The 20,976-nt window shown below is 43.9% G+C and overlaps 1 protein-coding gene across 4 annotated transcripts; it reads left to right on the top strand.

Annotated features, from left to right (window-relative positions):
- Window positions 1–14,180, top strand: LOC147268715 (uncharacterized). 4 transcript variants are annotated; one of them, XR_015118920.1, is made up of 30 exons: window positions 1–156; window positions 1,038–1,154; window positions 1,403–1,544; window positions 1,682–1,794; window positions 2,045–2,161; window positions 2,411–2,552; window positions 2,690–2,802; window positions 3,008–3,172; window positions 3,506–3,602; window positions 3,778–3,945; window positions 4,189–4,301; window positions 4,543–4,692; window positions 5,026–5,122; window positions 5,298–5,429; window positions 5,673–5,785; window positions 6,027–6,176; window positions 6,510–6,606; window positions 6,782–6,913; window positions 7,157–7,269; window positions 7,511–7,660; window positions 7,994–8,090; window positions 8,266–8,397; window positions 8,641–8,753; window positions 8,995–9,144; window positions 9,478–9,574; window positions 9,750–9,881; window positions 10,125–10,237; window positions 10,479–10,622; window positions 11,486–11,699; window positions 11,848–14,180. XR_015118920.1 is itself a non-coding variant. In XM_086221884.1 (29 exons), the coding sequence occupies exons 1-29, from the start codon at window positions 73–75 to the stop codon at window positions 11,510–11,512; spliced, it is 3,510 nt and encodes a 1,169-aa protein (XP_086078010.1). In that variant the 5' UTR covers window positions 1–72; the 3' UTR covers window positions 11,513–14,180. The 4 variants fall into 4 exon arrangements, 1 of the variants encoding a protein (XP_086078010.1); XR_015118919.1 differs by having other exon boundaries at window positions 11,804–14,180; XR_015118901.1 differs by having other exon boundaries at window positions 11,788–14,180.
- Window positions 14,181–20,976: the final 6,796 nt, after the last annotated feature.

The raw sequence follows: 20,976 nt of genomic DNA, 5'->3' as shown, positions 1-20,976 counted from the left end.
CAGAATTTCTCCACGATTGTTTCTTGGCTCTATTGGTGAGCCAGCCTATCGTCTTGTGTTAGTCTGATATAGATGGACATCTTAAGGAAGCAGTGGCTGAGAGCAACTGGAGGAAAACTCAGTTTTCTGCAGGACCAACCTGACCAGATAACACAGGTGACTGAAAATCATAGTTGATGAGCTGAGTCCAGGTCCTGGATGAATAAGATTCATACATTTGGAAATGATTTGTAGCTTTTACCATATTGTCAGGTTGTAATACCAGGGCACTTCATCAGCCCACCCAGGGGCAACGTTGGCTCTCAGGCGGAGGCCAGCTGAAATGTCAGTCACCCTGTCCCTGCAGTAAATATGCAGACTCTGAGAGAGTTCCAGGGGTTCTACATTGGATAGTCTTTCAGAAAGGGCCCTGATATGACCATAGAGTAGAATAGCATCAAATAGAACTTCATGGCAAATACTGAAGCTCCCAGTGCTGGTGATGTAAAAATTTACAAGGAATAAAATAGTAAAATAGAAACATGAAAACATAGAATCAACATGAAAAATAGAATAGAATTGAAAGTGAAACAGAGAGGTTTTAATACAATGGAGAAAAGACAAATACCACAACTTGTGATATCAGACATCAGATAATGTCCACCTTCCTTTGATGAGCACCATAGTCTTCCAATCCAGACCGGGTGTCATCACTTTCCAGAGACAAAAACTCAAATAATCAACTTTAGAACAACAGGTTGAACACTAAATTTCATAATAGAGTGAAGGTTTAGCAGTAAATGAGTTTTCTTAAAAATACATGACATTTCCTTTTTTCACTTACAGGCAAAAGCTAACATGCATCTGTCTGAAAGAGATAATTGTACCTTGCAACTGGACCTCACTGACCACTGATGAATACAGAGTCCTTCATGTTGATTACTGTAAACTGAGGATTTTTGTAATGACATTAAACCCTGTGCTGTACATCCATCCATCCCCTGGAGATTTGTTTCCCAACAAACCATTTGCATGTGTGTTATGTTTTGTCTTGTCAGGTTGAGGAGAAGCAACTCCAGACCCCTCGCTTTGCCAGGGGGAATGTGTTCCCCAAGGAGCATGACCAGCAGAGAAGGAATAATGAAATGGAGTATGGGGCTGCACTAAAAAAGCAGGTAAGGCTCTAAACAGTGTTGGTCCAGCCAGCTACATGGTGGAACTGGCTTCTTGAGGCCCACAGAGACTTTGGACTGGTCGGTCCGAACGTTCCTCTGATAGAAATTTGTTCTGATGCAGGTTTGATTGTTTCTCAAAGTAATAGCCACGTTTCAGCCTTGCTTGCTGTCGTAGTTCATGTCCAACGTCCCCTGGAGATTCGTTTCCCGACAAACCATTTGCATGTGTGTTATTTTTGTCTTGTCAGATTGAGGAGAAGCAACTCCAGAAGGAACAGGAGAGGAAGAGGAAGAAACCGGAAGAGCGTGAACCTGACCAGGGCATCTATGACCCATTGGGTCGAGGTGGATGTGGAGCTCCACTGAAGAAACAAAACAAAAACCCGAATAGTACGTCCCATACATTTGCATGGCCTTAGAAAAAACAGCAACAAGAACTTTGCAAAATTACGAGTATTTTTAAATCTTGTTTTATTTGTTATCATGTGGTCACCATTCAGAGTTTCCCTATTTTCTTCTTTTTTCAGGTTCACACCATCTCAAAGCCCCTTGGTTTGCTGGGCGTAAAATAGCCCCTATGACGCTCGTCAGGAAGCAGGAAGATGATAAAATGGAGTACAGGTCTGAACCCAGAAAGCAGGTAAGGCTCTAAACAGTGTTGGTCCAGCCAGCTGTGTGATGGAACTGGCTTCTTGAGGCCCACAGAGAATTTGGACTGGTCAGTCTTCACGTTCCTGATATGTCAATTTGTTCTGATGCAGATTTGATTGTTTTTCAAAGTAACAGCCATGCTTCAGTCTTGCTGGCTGTCGTAGTTCATGTCCAACCGTCCCCTGGAGATTAGTTTCCCTACAAACCATTTGCATGTGTGTAATGTTTTGTCTTGTCAGATTGAGGAGAAGCAACTCCAGACCCCTCGCTTTGCCAGGAGGAATGTGTTCCCCAAGGAGCATGACAAGCAGAGAAGGAATAATGAAATGGAGTATGGGGCTGCACTCAAAAAGCAGGTAAGGCTCTAAACAGTGTTGGTCAAGCCGGCTACATGGTGGAACTGGCTTCTTGAGGCCCATAGAGTCTTTGGACTGGTCGGTCCGAACGTTCCTCTGATAGAAATTTGTTCTGATGCAGGTTTAATTGTTTCTCAAAGTAATAGCCACGTTTCAGCCTTGCTTGCTGTCGTAGTTCATGCCAAACTGTCCCCTGGAGATTTTCTTCCTTACAAACCCTTTGGATGTGTGTTATTTTTGTCTTTTCAGATTGAGGAGAAGCAACTCCAGAAGGAACAGGAGAGGAAGAGGAAGAAACCGGAAGAGCGTGAACCTGACCAGGGCATCTATGACCCATTGGGTCGAGGTGGATGTGGAGCTCCACTGAAGAAACAAAACAAAAACCCGAATAGTACGTCCCATATATTTGCATGACCTTAGAAAAAACAGCAACAAGAACTTTGCAAAATTATGAATATTTTAAAATCTTGTTTTATTTGTTATCATGTGGTCACCATTCAGAGTTTCCCTATTTTCTTCTTTTTTCAGGTCCACACCATCTCAATGCCCCTTGGTTTGCTGGGCGTAAAATAGCCCCTATGACGCTCGTCAGGAAGCAGGAAGATGATAAAATGGAGTACAGGTCTGAACCCAGAAAGCAGGTAAGGCTCTAAACAGTGTTGGTCCAGCCAGCTGTGTGATGGAACTGGCTTCTTGAGGCCCACAGAGACTTTGGACTGGTCAGTCTTAAAGTTCCTGATATGTAAATTTGTTCTGATGCAGATTTCGTAGTTCATGTCCAACCGTCCCCTGGAGATTCGTTTCCCTACAAACCCTTTGGATGTGTGTTTTTGTTTGTCTTGTCAGATGCAAGAGAAGGATGATCAAAGAAGAAGGCAGAGGAAGGAGAGGAAGAGAGTGAAGGAAGAAGAAGAAGAAAGTGAAAATTACAATATCTTTTTGGATGTGATGCAATGCATGGTGACGGAATTCCAGAATGAACTAATGAAGAAGAAACAGAAGGAAACGGAAGTAAGAAGCTAACAAGACAATGAAGAGTCTATTTTTAATCCTTTCTTCACTTGTTGTTTCTACTTTGACCCAGCAGCAAACTTCTCTGTTGGTCCACTTATGGACAATGTTCAGCACAGAGGATGTAATATTTCTCCATGTTGCATGAATTTTAAGAGCAGAACGGTTCATTAGATGAAAAGTGTTTGACCTCATGCATCTGTCTGTTAACTAGAGATAATTGCACTTTTTAATTGGACAGCCTGAACCACTGATAACGAGAAGCTCAATTGTTTTGATTCCATCATTTGAGGATTGTTGTGTGACAATGAAACCTCTGTGTTGCACATCCAGGAGCAAGAGCATCGAACTCCTCTTGAGGGATCAGGGGGTTCTGAGGCCATGCAGGGAATGGACTACAGCAGCTGTGACCCCCTGACTGAAAATGGAGGTAGGTCCCCACTCAGAGAAAGCAAAGGAAATCTTACTAAAGCCAACATTTATTTTGTCTTTTTGAAAAATAATCAGTTGTTTCATGGTAAACAAGATTTTTTTCCTACACAATCATGTTTTGTTGCAGTCATGAATGACAACTCATGATTCTTATATCTTATTCTCCTGGCCAGCTGACCTCAGAGAGATGCAGAGGCTGTATGAGGAGGTCCACCACAACCTGGACAACCACCATCAGAGGGGAGCCACGCCTGCTCAGATGAACCACCACCAGAGGGGAGCCACGCCTGCTCAGATGAACAGAGGGACACAAAACCGCAACCCCGGTCAGAGGGTGGATGGTAATGTAGCATCTGCATTTATTATATCAGAGACACCAGTGACAGGCTGCCTGGTGCTGTAACCATAGCCCTTTCACATTTAATTTGCCTTCACTCCCAGGTGAAATGGCCCTGTAGTGCTCTGTGTTATCAATCAGTGCTGCCTGCTGTTACTGTTTAGTGAGGTCCGCATCAACTTGAGGGAGAATTCCCTCAGAAAGAAGAGATTTACCGTATAACATGTGCCTGTCCTTCCTTTTGCAGGTTCAAATCATCTCCAAACCCCTCGCTTTGCCAGGGGGAATGTGTTCCCCAAGGAGCATGACCAGCAGAGAGTGGAAAATGACATGGAACACAATGCTGCACTCAGAAAGCAGGTAAGGCTCTAAACAGTGTTGGTCCAGCCAGCTACATGGTGGAACTGGCTTCTTGAGGCCCACAGAGTCTTTGGACTGGTCATTCCTTTTATAGAAATTTGTTCTGATGCAGGTGTGATTGTTTCTCAAAGTAACAGCCACGTTTCAGCCTTGCTTGCTGTGGTAGTTCATGTCCAACCGTCCTCTGGAGTTTCTTTTCCCTGCAAACCTTTTGGATGTGTGTTCTTGTTTGTCCTGTCAGATTGAGGAGAAGCGCCTCCAGAAGGCAAAGGAGATGGAGATGCAGAGACTGGAGGAAGAAGAAGAAGACAGGAGGTTGGCCATGGAGAGGGCACGCATGGCCAGGGAGTACGAGGAAGAAAGATGGAAGAAGAAACAGAAGGAAACGGAGGTAAGAAGCTAACAAGACAATGAAGAGTCTATTTTTAATCCTTTCTTCACTTGTTGTTTCTACTTTGACCCAGCAGCAAACTTCTCTGTTGGTCCACTTATGGACGATGTTCAGCACAGAGGATGTAATATTTCTCCATGTTGCATGAATTTTAAGAGCAGAACGGTTCATTAGATGAAAAGTGTTTGACCTCATGCATCCGTCTGTTAACTAGAGATAATTGCACTTTTTAACTTGACAGCCTGAACCACTGATAACGAGAAGCTCAATTGTTTTGATTCCATCATTTGAGGATTGTTGTGTGACAATGAAACCTCTTTGTTGCACATCCAGGAGCAAGAGCATCGAACTCCTCTTGAGGGATCGGGGGGTTCTGAGGCCATGCAGGGAATGGACTACAGCAGCTGTGACCCCCAGGCTGAAAATGGAGGTAGGTACCCTCTCAGAGAAAGCAAAGGAAATCTTAGTATAGCCAACATTTATTTTTGTCTTTTTGAAAAATAATCAGTTGTTTCATGATAAACAAGATTTTTTCCTACACAATCATGTTTTGTTGCAGTCACGAATGATAACTCATGGTTCTTATATCTTATTCTCCTGGCCAGCTGACCTCAGAGAGATGCAGAGGCTGTATGAGGAGGTCCACCACAACCTGGACAACCACCACCAGAGGGGAGCCACGCCTGCTCAGATGAACAGAGGGACACAAAACCGCAACCCTGGTCAGAGGGTGGAAGGTAATGTAGCATCTGCATTTATTATATCAGAGACACCAGTGACAGGCTGCCTGGCGCTGTAACCATAGCCCTTTAACACTTAATTTGCCTTCACTCCCAGGTGAAATGGCCCTGTAGTGTTCTGTGTTATCAATCAGTGCTACCTGCTGTTACTTTTTAGTGAGGTCCGCATCAGCTTGAGGGAGAATTCCCTCAGAAAGAAGAGATTTACCATATAACATGTGCCTGTCCTTCCTTTTGCAGGTTCAAACCATCTCCAAACCCCTCGTTTCGCCATGAACAACTGGTTCACTAAGAAGCCAGTCCAGCAGAGAATGGACAATGACATGGCGCACACGGCTGCACTCAAAAAGCAGGTAAGGCTCTAAACAGTGTTGGTCCAGCCAGCTACATGGTGGAACTGGCTTCTTGAGGCCCACAGAGTCTTTGGACTGGTCGGTCCTTTTATTGAAATTTGTTCTGATGCAGGTGTGATTGTTTCTCAAAGTAACAGCCACGTTTCAGCCTTGCTTGCTGTGGTAGTTCATGTCCAACCGTCCTCTGGAGTTTCTTTTCCCTACGAACCTTTTGCATGTGTGTTCTTGTTTGTCCTGTCAGATTGAGGAGAAGCGCCTCCAGAAGGCAAAGGAGATGGAGATGCAGAGACTGGAGGAAGAAGAATATGTCAGAAGGGTGGCTATAGAGAGCGCACGCATGGCCAGGGAGTACGAGGAAGAAAGATGGAAGAGGAAAAAGAAGGAAATGGAGGTAAGAAGTGAACAAGAGAATGAAGAGTCTATATTTAATCCTTTCTTCACTTGTTGTTTCTACTTTGACCCAGCAGCAAACTTCTCTGTTGGTCCACTTATGGACAATGTTCAGCACAGAGGATGTAATATTTCTCCATGTTGCATGAATTTTAAGAGCAGAACGGTTCATTAGATGAAAAGTGTTTGACCTCATGCATCCGTCTGTTAACTAGAGATAATTGCACTTTTTAACTTGACAGCATGAACCACTGATAACGAGAAGCTCAATTGTTTTGATTCCATCATTTGAGGATTGTTGTGTGAAAATGAAACCTCTTTGTTGCACATCCAGGAGCAAGAGCAGCAAAATCCTCTTCAGGGATCAGGGGGTTCTGATGCCATGCAGGGAATGGACTACAGCAGCTCAGACCCCCGGGCTGAAAATGGAGGTAGGTCCCCTCTCAGAGAAAGCAAAGGAAATCTTAGTACAGCCAACATTTATTTTTGTCTTTTTGAAAAATAATCAGTTGTATCATGGTAAACAAGATTTTTTCCTACACAATCATGTTTTGTTGCGGTCACGAATGATAACTCATGGTTCTTATATCTTATTCTCCTGGCCAGCTGACCTCAGGGACATGCAGTGGCTGTATGAGGAGGTCCACCACAACCTGGACAACCATCACCAGAGGGGAGCCACGCCTGCTCAGATGAACAGAAGGACACAAAACCGCAACCCTGGTCACAGGGTGGAAGGTAATGTTGCATCTGCATTTATTATATCAGAGACACCAGTGACAGGCTGCCTGGTGCTGTAACCATAGCCCTTTAACACTTAATTTGCCTTCACTCCCAGGTGAAATGGCCCTGTAGTGCTCTGTGTTATCAATCAGTGCTGCCTGCTGTTACTGTTTAGTGAGGTCCGCATCAACTTGAGGGAGAATTCCCTCAGAAAGAAGAGATTTACCATATAACATGTGCCTGTCCTTCCTTTTGCAGGTTCAAACCATCTCCAAACCCCTCGTTTCGCCATGAACAACTGGTTCACTAAGAAGCCAGTCCAGCAGAGAATGGACAATGACATGGCGCACACGGCTGCACTAAAAAAGCAGGTAAGGCTCTAAACAGTGTTGGTCCAGCCAGCTACATGGTGGAACTGGCTTCTTGAGGCCCACAGAGTCTTTGGACTGGTCATTCCTTTTATAGAAATTTGTTCTGATGCAGGTGTGATTGTTTCTCAAAGTAACAGCCACGTCTCAGCCTTGCTTGCTGTGGTAGTTCATGTCCAACCGTCCCCTGGAGTTTCTTTTCCCTATGAACCTTTTGGATGTGTGTTCTTGTTTGTCCTGTCAGATTGAGGAGAAGCGCCTCCAGAAGGCAAAGGAGATGGAGATGCAGAGACTGGAGGAAGAAGAAGAAGACAGGAGGTTGGCCATGGAGAGGGCACGCATGGCCAGGGAGTACGAGGAAGAAAGATGGAAGAAGAAACAGAAGGAAATGGAGGTAAGAGGCTAACAAGAGAATGAAGAGTCAATTTTTAATCTTTTCTTCACCTGTTGTTTCTACTTTGACCCAGCAGCAAACTTCTCTGTTGGTCCACTTATGGACAATGTTCAGCACAGAGGATGGAATATTTCTCCATGTTGCATGAATTTTAAGAGCAGAACGGTTCATTAGATGAAAAGTGTTTGACCTCATGCATCCGTCTGTTAACTAGAGATAATTGCACTTTTTAACTGGACAGCATGAACCACTGATAACGAGAAGCTCAATTGTTTTGATTCCATCATTTGAGGATTGTTGTGTGACAATGAAACCTCTGTGTTGCACATCCAGGAGCAAGAGCAGCAAAATCCTCTTCAGGGATCAGGGGGTTCTGATGCCATGCAGGGAATGGACTACAGCAGCTCAGACCCCCGGGCTGAAAATGGAGGTAGGTCCCCTCTCAGAGAAAGCAAAGGAAATCTTAGTACAGCCAACATTTATTTTTGTCTTTTTGAAAAATAATCAGTTGTATCATGGTAAACAAGATTTTTTCCTACACAATCATGTTTTGTTGCGGTCACGAATGATAACTCATGGTTCTTATATCTTATTCTCCTGGCCAGCTGACCTCAGGGACATGCAGTGGCTGTATGAGGAGGTCCACCACAACCTGGACAACCATCACCAGAGGGGAGCCACGCCTGCTCAGATGAACAGAAGGACACAAAACCGCAACCCTGGTCAGAGGGTGGAAGGTAATGTTGCATCTGCATTTATTATATCAGAGACACCAGTGACAGGCTGCCTGGTGCTGTAACCATAGCCCTTTAACACTTAATTTGCCTTCACTCCCAGGTGAAATGGCCCTGTAGTGCTCTGTGTTATCAATCAGTGCTGCCTGCTGTTACTGTTTAGTGAGGTCCGCATCAACTTGAGGGAGAATTCCCTCAGAAAGAAGAGATTTACCATATAACATGTGCCTGTCCTTCCTTTTGCAGGTTCAAACCATCTCCAAACCCCTCGTTTCGCCATGAACAACTGGTTCACTAAGAAGCCAGTCCAGCAGAGAATGGACAATGACATGGCGCACACGGCTGCACTAAAAAAGCAGGTAAGGCTCTAAACAGTGTTGGTCCAGCCAGCTACATGGTGGAACTGGCTTCTTGAGGCCCACAGAGTCTTTGGACTGGTCATTCCTTTTATAGAAATTTGTTCTGATGCAGGTGTGATTGTTTCTCAAAGTAACAGCCACGTCTCAGCCTTGCTTGCTGTGGTAGTTCATGTCCAACCGTCCCCTGGAGTTTCTTTTCCCTATGAACCTTTTGGATGTGTGTTCTTGTTTGTCCTGTCAGATTGAGGAGAAGCGCCTCCAGAAGGCAAAGGAGATGGAGATGCAGAGACTGGAGGAAGAAGAAGAAGACAGGAGGTTGGCCATGGAGAGGGCACGCATGGCCAGGGAGTACGAGGAAGAAAGATGGAAGAAGAAACAGAAGGAAATGGAGGTAAGAAGCTAACAAGAGAATGAAGAGTCAATTTTTAATCCTTTCTTCACCTGTTGTTTCTACTTTGACCCAGCAGCAAACTTCTCTGTTGGTCCACTTATGGACAATGTTCAGCACAGAGGATGGAATATTTCTCCATGTTGCATGAATTTTAAGAGCAGAACGGTTCATTAGATGAAAAGTGTTTGACCTCATGCATCCGTCTGTTAACTAGAGATAATTGCACTTTTTAACTTGACAGCATGAACCACTGATAACGAGAAGCTCAATTGTTTTGATTCCATCATTTGAGGATTGTTGTGTGACAATGAAACCTCTGTGTTGCACATCCAGGAGCAAGAGCAGCGAACTCCTCTTGAGGGATCAGGGGGTTCTGATGCCATGCAGGGAATGGACTACAGCAGCTGTGACCCCCGGGCTGAAAATGGAGGTAGGTCCCCTCTCAGAGAAAGCAAAGGAAATCTTAGTACAGCCAACATTTATTTTTGTCTTTTTGAAAAATAATCAGTTGTATCATGGTAAACAAGATTTTTTCCTACACAATCATGTTTTGTTGCGGTCACGAATGATAACTCATGGTTCTTATATCTTATTCTCCTGGCCAGCTGACCTCAGGGACATGCAGTGGCTGTATGAGGAGGTCCACCACAACCTGGACAACCATCACCAGAGGGGAGCCACGCCTGCTCAGATGAACAGAAGGACACAAAACCGCAACCCTGGTCAGAGGGTGGAAGGTAATGTTGCATCTGCATTTATTATATCAGAGACACCAGTGACAGGCTGCCTGGTGCTGTAACCATAGCCCTTTAACACTTAATTTGCCTTCACTCCCAGGTGAAATGGCCCTGTAGTGCTCTGTGTTATTAATCAGTGCTCCCTGCTGTTGCTGTTTAGTGAGGTCCGCATCAACTTGAGGGAGAATTCCCTCAGAAAGAAGAGATTTACCGTATAACATGTGCCTGTCCTTCTCTTTGTAGGTTCAAACCATCTCCAAAACTCTCACATTGACATGAACAACTGGTTCACTAAGAAGCCAGTCCAGCAGAGACTGGACAATGACATGGAGCACAAGGCTGCACTCAGAAAGCAGGTAAGGCTCTAAACAGTGTTGGTCCAGCCAGCTACATGGTGGAACTGGCTTCTTGAGGCCCACAGAGTCTTTGGACTGGTCGGTCCTTTTATAGAAATTTGTTCTGATGCAGGTGTGATTGTTTCTCAAAGTAACAGTCACGTTTCAGCCTTGCTTGCTGTGGTAGTTCATGTCCAACCGTCCTCTGGAGTTTCTTTTCCCTATGAACCTTTTGGATGTGTGTTCTTGTTTGTCCTGTCAGATTGAGGAGAAGCGCCTCCAGAAGGCAAAGGAGATAGAGATGCAGCGATTGAGGGAAGAAGAAGAAGACAGGAGGGTGGCCATGGAGAGGGCACGCATGGCCAGGGAGTACGAGGAAGAAAGACGGAAGGAGAAATCGAAGGAGGTAAGAAACTAACAAGAGAATGAAGAGTCTATTTCTTCACTTGTTGTTTCTATATGTAATATTTCTCCATGTTGCATGAGCCAATGGTTGTCTGTCCATATGTGTTGGCCCTGCTATGGACTTTTGACTCGTCCAGGGTGAACCCCGCTTTTCGCCTGAAGGCTGCTGGGATAGGCTCCACCCCCTTCAAAGGAAAAGCAGTCGGAAATGAATGGATGGCCATGATTGTTGTGTCAAGTTCCGAACCGGCAGAATCACCTGACAGCCTTTCTAGTCTTTGCTCATATTTGCTTGTTTGCCAGGCTGGACAGATAGCAAACAAGAACTTCAGAACTGCGTTCTTGCTCAAGAGTTTTTTTTTCAATGGTTGATTCTCCAATACTTAGAAACACAATACCAAGCCAGTTGTACACATTTTCCATATCGGGGATATGTGTGAAGCCATTTGGAGGTCCCCCCCCCTTCTTTTGTGTGTGTGTTGTGAGTGTGCATGTGTGTGTGCTCGCGCACTCCATTAGTCCATTTGCCTCACTTTTGTTGTCTAAACAAGCACCTCTTATTAATTAAATACTTCCTTTGAACCCTTTAAAACATGGGTAGGGAACCATGTGCCATGGAGAGCCGTGTGTATGCAGGTTTTCCTTCCAACCAAACACTTTACCAGGTGATTCCACTGATTAACACACCTTCAGCCACAGAAGAGTGAACCTCAATACAGTGCTCAGAACCATTGGCTCATGCAAAATGGAGAAATATTACATTCAAATGAAGTTTCAATTTACACTCATGACAACTCAAACACAATGTTTTTCTCCAGAAGTATTTTCAATGTGACTATCACAATATTTCATGTTAATTTTCAGACATCTCAACTCCAAGGCTCCAAATGAAAGAAGAGAACATTGAGGAACTTCACGTAATCAGGGAGGTCTTTTCTCTGGGAAGCGCCTGAGCGTGGCCAACTAAGGAAAGCTCCAGTGACAGCACGTCTGTCTCATGACAGACAGGTCAACCTCCCATGAAAACACAGCTGACTCAAGGTATCCTCCATAGAGTTCTTCCTCCGCCACGCAAGACGTAAGTGTTGATGAAACACCTCGCTCCATTGTCAAAGAACTAAGTATTATGTTAACTCACCAAATGTTCCTTTTCTAACTTTGCTCAGCATTTTATGATGACAGGTACTATCCACCCCCAGATCACAGACTAATTTCTGTGTAAGCAGGTCCAGTCGGCTATACAAGTGAATCCAGTCCTGCAACCGCAGCCTCAGGCACCACATGTGCCAAGGATGGGCCTGAAACATCCTACAACCATACCCTTAAACGGGGCCCTGATGCTATGGAGTGAGCCTTCAACCGCTGTCAGCCAAATAGGCCCAAATAGCCTCCACAGTCCAGTGAAACCTTTGTAAACCCAGGAGGAAATTAAATACAGGCCGAATGAACTGACAGTGCCTATTGAGAAATCCCTATCTCAGCTGCTGTCAGAAGTCAGAGCGATGCCGTTTCAGGAGAGAGGAACTTTTGTCCCACACCCTCCAAAGGTTTGAAGCGATGCTGAGTGAGAGGCTCCAAAATAACAGACAGGCTTGGGGGAGGGGGCTGAAGCAGGGCTGGGGATGTGGCAGCAATTGTTTCCACATTTTTGGGCATGAGTAAAACCACATTGCAATGCTGTGCCTCTACACATCTGATTGATGCGCCCTTTAAACAGCCCTTCTCGCAACTGACAAAAGACCAGTTTCTTCTTGGTCTATGGCGCAAACATCTTCTGGTTTCACAAATTAGCACTGCGCCATGGTTGTGTCAGACCCCGCTTTGTTAACATACTTTAGCACTTGCAGATACAGGGGGAGAGCAAGTTCATTTGCTGGTTAAAGGGCGCTTGAAATAAAAACATCATTTGCACTGGCTTGGAACCATGGATGTCCATAGAAGTTACATCTGCAACGTGTTTCTTGATGACCCTGATTGAAGGCCACAAGGTGAAATGCATTGGTCCACTAAAGTTGTTTGATGAACTTAAAGTGTTGCTGGAGCTTTCTGGCCTCCTCTAAAATCACTGTTATTTACTCCAGATAATTCATGGGAGGATGACACAGTCCCAAGGGTCAACCTGTGAAGCTTCCCACCATGCTCTCTGTCCACATGCAGCAATGTCACATCCACTAGATGGATGGTCGCATCCCAAATGACATCCTTTTCATTTATTACAATTTATGAGTCTGCCCCACTCTGTGAAATACTTCAATAGGTTTTTCATTCATAGCTTCTGGTAATCATTACAGCCCTGAAGCACACTAATAAGTACATGCAGAAAAGTTTGTCATGTACTGTTATATAGAGAGGGAGGGCTCTCCTTTTGAAGTCAGATTTGAGTCCTAGCCAGTCAGCCTGCCCGAACCACTCAATGTGGGTGTTACTGAGCAGCCAGGGATCCGTCACAACTACCTGCTATTACTGCGTTGCAGTGCTCATCTTTCTTTTAGCTACTAGAGGTGAATCTCATCCATAATTCTCCAGACACGTTTTAGGATGTCTGACAGTTTCAGCATCTGAGGAGGCAGAGGACAGCGAGTCTGGAACAGAAGTTTTCAAAGAGAAGCCCTCTGATAAAGGAGCTTAGCTACACTGGAATGCTAATGCTAATGAAGAATGCTAATGAAGAACGCTAATGAAGAACGTTAATGAACGTCAGAGAAGAGATAGAGAGGGATGGATGGATAGAGATAGATGGATAGATAAATAGATGGATAGACGGATAAATGGATGGATAGAGAGATAGACTGCAGACATGGTGGAGTAATGAAATCTGTAATTTATTTCATTATGAATATCCATCCATCCAGCCATTTTCTTCCGCTTATTCTGTTAAGGGTTGCAGGGGTGCTGGAGACTATCCAGTCTTCAGGTTCAAGGCAGGGTTCACCCTGGACAGGTCCCCAGTCCATTGCAGGGCCAACACATATAGACAGACAACCATTCACACTCACAGTCACACCTACGGTCAGTTTAGAGTATCAATCAGCCTAGTCCCCTCTTGATGTCTTTGGACTGTGGGAGGAAGCTGGAGTACCAGAGAGAACCCACACAGGAACAGGGACAACATGCAGACTCCACACAGAAAGATCCCGTGCTTGAGCCCGGAACCTTCTTGCTGTGAGGCGACAGTGCTCACCACTGCGCCACCGTGCTGCTTAGTTTAAGTACCAACAACAAATATGGTATTTACACATTTACAAGAAAACAAATTTTTTTCTATCCCATATGATCAACTCAACCCCCCCCCCCATAAAGTAATTGCAATGACTGCACAGCCATATATGTCAAGAACAATGGTACAGAAAATAAAGAGAAAGGAAAAATGCTAAATCATAAAGTATGTCAGTATAAATTTTTAATAGTACAGGTCACACATTTTCAACTGTTTCAAGAATTAAAAAAAAAAGAAACTCAATGTTTTGAAACCAACATAAATCCTATCCTTATTCTGAAGTATTGCATTAAGATGACAGCACACACAAGTACATGTTGTGTTAGTAAGGCCTTTTTTTTAAGAATATTCCCAATTTGAAATATGTCAATATATGAAGAACATGAAGCACTAACGAATTTTAAGGATGAACTCCAGAGTGAGCAGCCTGAACAAGCAAACGAGCTCATGCTGTTGCTCCTCTTAACAGTTACTGTCTAGCTGGTATATTTGTTGGCGTCTGGTCTTCAGTTTATTGTCCTTTGACCACAGACAAAGGTGGAATGGACATATTTAACACAGAAGGCAGGATACGCTTCAGAATGTTTGCACTGTTATTTAAGGCTCCACCTATCTCGGTTTCCTACACCCACTCATTCCCGAGGCTTGATAAAGTTTTTCATCAGTGGAGTCTAAACAAGTACACAGCAAAAGAATGCATACAAGCTAAATTTGGATTGCAATCCAAAAAAAAAAGATCCATGGGAAAGGAGACAGATTTGCATTCCACTTATCAAGGCAAGGCAAGGCAAGGCAATTTTATTTGTATAGCCCGTTTTCACAAACAGTTTGTCTCAAAGGGCTTCACATGGCACCATAACAACATCCTCTGCCCTTAGACCCTCACATCGACTGAGGAAAAACTCCATAGAAAACCCTTTTAACAGGGAAAAATCTGAGAAACCTCAGGGTGAGCAACAGAGGAGGGATCCCTCACCCAGGACGGACAGACGTGCAGTAGATGTTGTTACAGACAAGAAAACAGTTTACAATACAAAATGTGGGAAACACGGAAATGTTAATAACAGCTGAAGAAGGAAGCTTCTGGTAGGGGAGGCAGGGAGAGCAAGCCAGCTTGATGGGGGACTGGATGGCAGACTTGTTCATGGAAGGGGAGCGCAGGCCGGTGTAACAGTAGGGAATAAGGGGGGGGGGGGGGGGGGGGCGATGCAGGCGGCGGTTGGGGCTCCGGTGGATCTGTGGAAACACAGAGAGACTGCGAGACACCAAGGCCAAACTACAACGTGCAACAAGTAAAATGTGCAGGGAGGAGAGGAGGAGAGAGGGGGAGAGGAGAGGAGAGGAGGGAAGGGCTCAATGTAACCTGATGTGTCCCCCAGCAGTCTAAGCCTATAGCAGCATAGCTATCAATGGTTCAGAGCTACCTGAACCAGTCCTAACTGAAGGCTCTGTCATAGAGGAAGGTCTTAAGCCTGGACTTAAACGTAGTTAAAGTGTCTGCCTCTCTGACCCATGGAGAGAGCTGGTTCCACAGTAAAGGAGCCCGGTAACTAAAAGCTCTACCTCCCAGTCTGTTTGTATTGATACTGGGAGTCACTAAAAGACCTGCATTCTGGGAGCGGAGTGCTCTGGTCGGACAGTAGGGACTAATGAGCTCTTTCAAATAGGATGGAGCTTTATCATTGAGAGCCTTATAAGTTAGCAGAAGGACTTTGAAGTCGATTCTAGATCCTACAGGAAGCCAGTGGAGAGAAGCTAAAGTGGGAGAGATGTGTTCTCTCTTCTTAACTCCCGTCAAAACCCTCGCTGCAGCGTTCTGGACCAGCTGGAGACTCTTTAGAGAGTATTTAGGACATCCTGACAAGAGAGAGTTGCAGTAGTCCAGCCGAGAAGTGATAAATGCATGCACCAGTTTTTCAGCATCACTCTGGGAAAGGATATTCCTAATCTTAGCGATACTATCAGTATGGAGTGATGTTTGTAACCCTGAGGACAAGTTAAACTTGAGCTTTTGAGACCAGTTTAACACTTTTCCCTCATGTGGTGATGTCACCCACTATAGTCTTTGAACGTTCCATCAATTAATGCCTGTCAATGTTAACGCATGCAAAGGATGATTCACGCATCTGCAAATGTGATTCAGGTCAACTCCAAAATGAATTATGCTGTTCCATGGTTGATGCTCCGACCCTGCAGCTAATCTCATGTCACTCGACCTGGTAGCTTTTGCATAATCCTTACAGTCAGATGAACACATCATCAACAGAACTGCCTTGGTCAGGGTTATCTGACCTGACATACTGTAATACAGGATATGAAAAAAATGTGATGTGAAAGTCACAGCATTTCACATAAAACTTATGTTCCAAAGGAAAAACAAAAATTTAAAAAAAATGACAGAAGTACTGATAAAACATTCTATATCACAAACGGCCTAATTGCCTGTACAAGCTGGTTTATCGAGATTCAATTACAGCAGATGTCACACTTTTTTCTTTTGCACTCTGTTGCATTTACAAAGGTGATCATCATCTCAAGAGCCAGCTAATTAGATAACCTTCTCTCCACTGTTTGCATGCTAGTTAGCTTAGCACAATGAATGGAAGTGGATGGGTAGGTTAGCATACCTCCATCCACAGTCATCATATTCATTTCTCTCCAGGATGGTCTTTGCCTGCAATTTGTATAACAAGGGTTGTTTGTGTATAGCATTCGCTATCAAAAGGCAGTTAAGAATTGCAAGACATTGTTATATAAGAGGGCAACATGATGGTGTAGTGGTTGGAGCTGTTGCCACAAAGCAAGATGGTTCTAGGTTTGAATCCGCCAGCCAGTTTCCATGTTCTCCCCGTGCCCATGAAGGTTCTCACTGAGGATTAATTTGACCCTCTAAACATGCTCCGATTTTTGCGAATTTTGGCACACACGTCGGCGACGGCAAAAAATTTGATATTCTGAAGAAAAAATGTGGAAAAAGTCAATAGCGCCACCTAGGGACAGAAAAAACACTAAATGGACAGTAGCAACGGCGTACAATGTCCCACAGAAACGGGACCGACACCGTTGGATTCGTCTCGTCAAGACGGACAAATCACACACACGTACCACTGCTCTAACTTCAACCGCATGCGCACAAATTGCACATAAATGTCCAATTTTGGCCGATAACACTCCCCAAACAAAAACTATGTCCTCCTAGACCGTTCACGCGATGGCTTTGAAAATTAAACACATGACTCAAAACACTTTAAGGATCAAAAGTTGAGAAAGGCTACATTATAACCCACACCGTTCCCATTTTATAAGCCCTCAAAGTTGGGACACTTTTGTCACTTATAATGGAAGTCAATGGGGAGCAGATCTCCTCTCAGGTACATAGTCTCAAACAATCACTGATCATATCTAAACTACAACTCCCATAGCTTAGACAAACACACTGTTGGATTCCTGACAAAAATGCCTACAAGACTATGCTATTTGATGAAACTTTGGGCCAGGATCTTGGGAGTTATTAGGCTTTGAAACAGTAAAACTGTCTCAGTCCTCCTCTGCTCTCCACTCTGACAAAGCTGGTAGAGAGCAGGGGGGGAGGGTTTATTTGAAGGGCAGCTCTCAGCTCAGCACTCAGACCGAGCATCGCACTGAGGCTTCTATCACCTCAACTACAAGTCGCACCGATTTCGTTCTCACACTGTTGGATTGGGGCCGGTGTGAAGGACGCGGTGTCAAGGACGCGGTGTCAAGGACGCGGTGTCAAGGACGCGGTGTCAAGGACGCGGTGTCAAGGACGCGGTGTCAATGACGCGACCACAGGCCGCGCAGGGACTCAGGCCATAACAACGCTGCTTGCAGCTTTAATTAGGGCCTGAGCCAGAAGGTACTTCAGGCGAAGACCCTATTATGTTTCGAAGGCAGAGAAACACGAAGTCAGCACTAAAAACACACACTAAACAAGCTCCAAATCTCACCAAATTTCACAGGCAGGTCACAGGACGGGAGAGGGGGTGAGGTATAACATTGGTTTCAATGGGGGACCAAGAGAAGATCTGTTTTGCAAGGAATTGTTTGTTTCTTTCTTATTAGGGCCTGAGCCTGAAGGTACTTCTGGCGAAGACCCTATTATGTTTGCTCGACACACTCGCCACTTCAAAAGTTAATTTGACCCTCTAAACATGCTCGAAAACTCACCAAATTTAGTACACACATCGGGTGTGGCGAAAAATGCGATAATTACAAAAATAAGAAGCGCTCTACTCAATAGCACCACCTAGATACACAAAAAACCACACCACGTCCTGTCGGAATGTCCTGCAGACATGGGACCAACACCATTTTATTAGTCTCATCAAGACGGACAAATCATACACTCACACCCCTGACCTCTAACAGCATGTCCACAATTTGGACACGAATGTCTAATTTTGGACAATTTTGCGCCCTAAACAAACGCTATCTCCTCCGAGGGCGTTCATGGTATTGCTTCCAAAACTTCATACATAACTCTCCAAACTCTGCTGATCAAAAGTTATTAAAAGTTTTTATATAGCGTCAACGGTTTGTATAAGCCCTCAAAGTGGGGGAGACACTTATTACACTTTTCACCTTACAATGGAAACCAATGGGGCACCTGTCTGCTCTCATGGTACATACTCTCAAACACTCGGTTCTCACATGTAAACTAAATGTCCCACAGCCTCAAAATACACACCACTGTATTCCTGACAAAAATCCCTACAAAAATATTGTATCATGTTCCACTTTTGCCCAACATATGCAGAGCTATCTGATTTTGACACACAAAAAATGTCATAATCCTCCTCTCTCTCCACTCTGACACAGACAGCAGAGAGCAGTGGGGGAGGGGTTCTTAAAGGACAGCTCTCAGCTCTGCTCTCACTCTCTGATCAGACTCAGGCTTCTTACTCCTTAACTACAAGGCCCAGGGATTTGACAAAGACACCGTTGGATTCAGGCCAGTGTCAAGGACGCGGCTCAGGCCCTAACAACGCTGCTTGCAGCTTTAATTCTGCTTATTCTTGTTAAAGTTTGGGGAGGGGTGTGGAATCTTTCCCAGCAGCTTTCGGGCGATAGGGTTCCCCTCGACAGGTCACCAGTCCATCACAAGGCCAACACATAGAGACAGACAACCATTCACACTCACAGTCACACCTACGGTCAATTTAGAGTATCAATCAGCCTTGTCCCCAATTGCATGTCTTTGGACGGTGGGAGGAAGCTGGAGTACCAGAGAGAACCCACACAGGAACAGGGAGAACATGCAGATTCCACACAGAAAGATCCCGTGCCCAAGCCGGGACTCAAACCCGGAACCTTCTTGCTGTGAGGGGACAGTGCTGACCACTGCACCTCCGTGCTGCCCTTGTGTCAGTCCATTCGACAAATAAAGTATGTTGCATTTTTCTTCAAAATCTGAAATATCAGTAATTCTTTGCCAGATTTTCAAGAAAATTTTAGGGGCCCAATTTTAGGGGCTATTTCCTATCGGACCTGCTATTGATAATTCCTATGTTCATACAAGGCTATTTACATGTTTCTATACAGTTTTGATATATTTCATATTTGGATACATGTCATGATTGATAATTTAGTTAAAAAGAGACTCATGATTATTTCATACTCACCAGTTACATTTAGACTTTATTCATTTTAAATAAGATAGATGTGTGATCAAAGCATTTTTTTTCATAAATGTGCACGAGAACACGACAGTCACGTGACTTACCTGGATGCCAGCTTTGGTTGTGGAGTGCAGTTTGAGTCGGCATTTACCCAGATGAAGCCAGCCTAGAAGCAGTTTTTGACCGTGCGACCTGAATTTTATTATTGTGCAACTTGTACTTTTTATATTAAATCGTAAATTACAAGTTGTTGGCCTGTCGTTCACGTTAAAGACTCACTGTTTTTCTGGCTTCAAATTCATCCTTATACAATCATGAAACAAATCTATGTATCTTGTGACCGAAGCCATTTAGTTTTTATAGAGTTAGGGTAAAAGCACCAGTTCTATTATTTTTTACACTTGTTAGTAGTATTGATAACAATATCATTAATGCCTTTCTTGAGGCAAACAGGCAGGAACCACTGGTGTCTTGGTGCCCCTGATAAGGTTAGTGTTTATACCAGAATTGCCTCCAATAGATAACAAAGTCACTCCCCCCACCCCCCACCCCCACAACTTCAATTTATATCAATCAGAGAAAAGTAGCTCAAAAGATTCCAGTGAGATGCAAGAGCACTACAAACTCTTTTTATCAATGAGGAACACACCAACTTTTGGTTAAATGTGATTATTTTCTCACCTCACCAGAGATAGACAAGATGGATACCATTCTCTCCTCTGAAAGCTACTTAGCTTAGCACAATGAATGGCAGATGGTTAGCAAGTTGGTAGAGCCACATATTTTAAAGGAATACTCCACCTTGGCTGCCAGGAGAATTAGCTGTAGATTCTTGAGCTTTCCTTTCTCCCCTAAAACAAAAGAGGTACATTTTAAAACAATGTCATTTATCCTTGAGGTGAATTTTTCGGACTTAAATTGAACTTAGACAGTAATGAATGCATTTTATAAAACAGAAGTTGAAACACTTAAACACCTACTGTTTTCTTGCAGTGGACTTCAAAAATTGAGTATCCTATAATTGTATGGATGTGCCACCCCAGACTTACAGTCGTGTTACATTTAGTTACATAATGGGGGATAGAAAACTAGAATTTAACAAATAACTGAGTTATGCTTGCTAAATATTTTCTGCACAAATGTAATTTCTCAAACTACCCCACACTTCATCATCATTTTGAAGGAGTTACAGCTAATATTTTGATTCATTAAAATTAATGAAAATGAAGAAAGCCCTATCGATCTGTGAATCTTTAGCAGCTTTTTCTTTGATTGATTCCCTGAAAGAATATGAAACAATTTTTAAAAAAACATTTTATTTCCCTGATTGTTGTTCTGCTTTTATTTATTTTTTGAATGTACCTTATATATGCAACATTAACCTCAGTTCTGAAAGGAATAACATTTGTAATAGTGATTGAATATGCTTTTTGTAATTGTAATTTGCATTTTAAAACTTAAAAAAAGAAGAGGTGTTGGTCGACAGCCACTGCGGTGCC

The sequence above is a fragment of the Aulostomus chinensis genome, chromosome 2, assembly GCF_037954235.1.
Source record: "Aulostomus chinensis isolate RoL2024-O1b breed Wild chromosome 2, RoL_Achi_v1.0, whole genome shotgun sequence".
NCBI lineage: Eukaryota > Metazoa > Chordata > Actinopteri > Syngnathiformes > Aulostomidae > Aulostomus > Aulostomus chinensis.
This window is presented reverse-complemented; position numbering and strand designations above follow the sequence as displayed.

Bases quoted from the DNA above. Each gene is read 5' to 3' on its own strand.
- LOC147268715 (XM_086221884.1), top strand. From the start codon at position 73: ATGGACATCTTAAGGAAGCAGTGGCTGAGAGCAACTGGAGGAAAACTC. The intron at 1,795-2,044 runs GTAAGGCTCTAA...TTGTCTTGTCAG, and splicing joins GGTCTGAACCCAGAAAGCAG to ATTGAGGAGAAGCAACTCCA. The intron at 7,270-7,510 runs GTAAGGCTCTAA...TTGTCCTGTCAG, and splicing joins CGGCTGCACTAAAAAAGCAG to ATTGAGGAGAAGCGCCTCCA.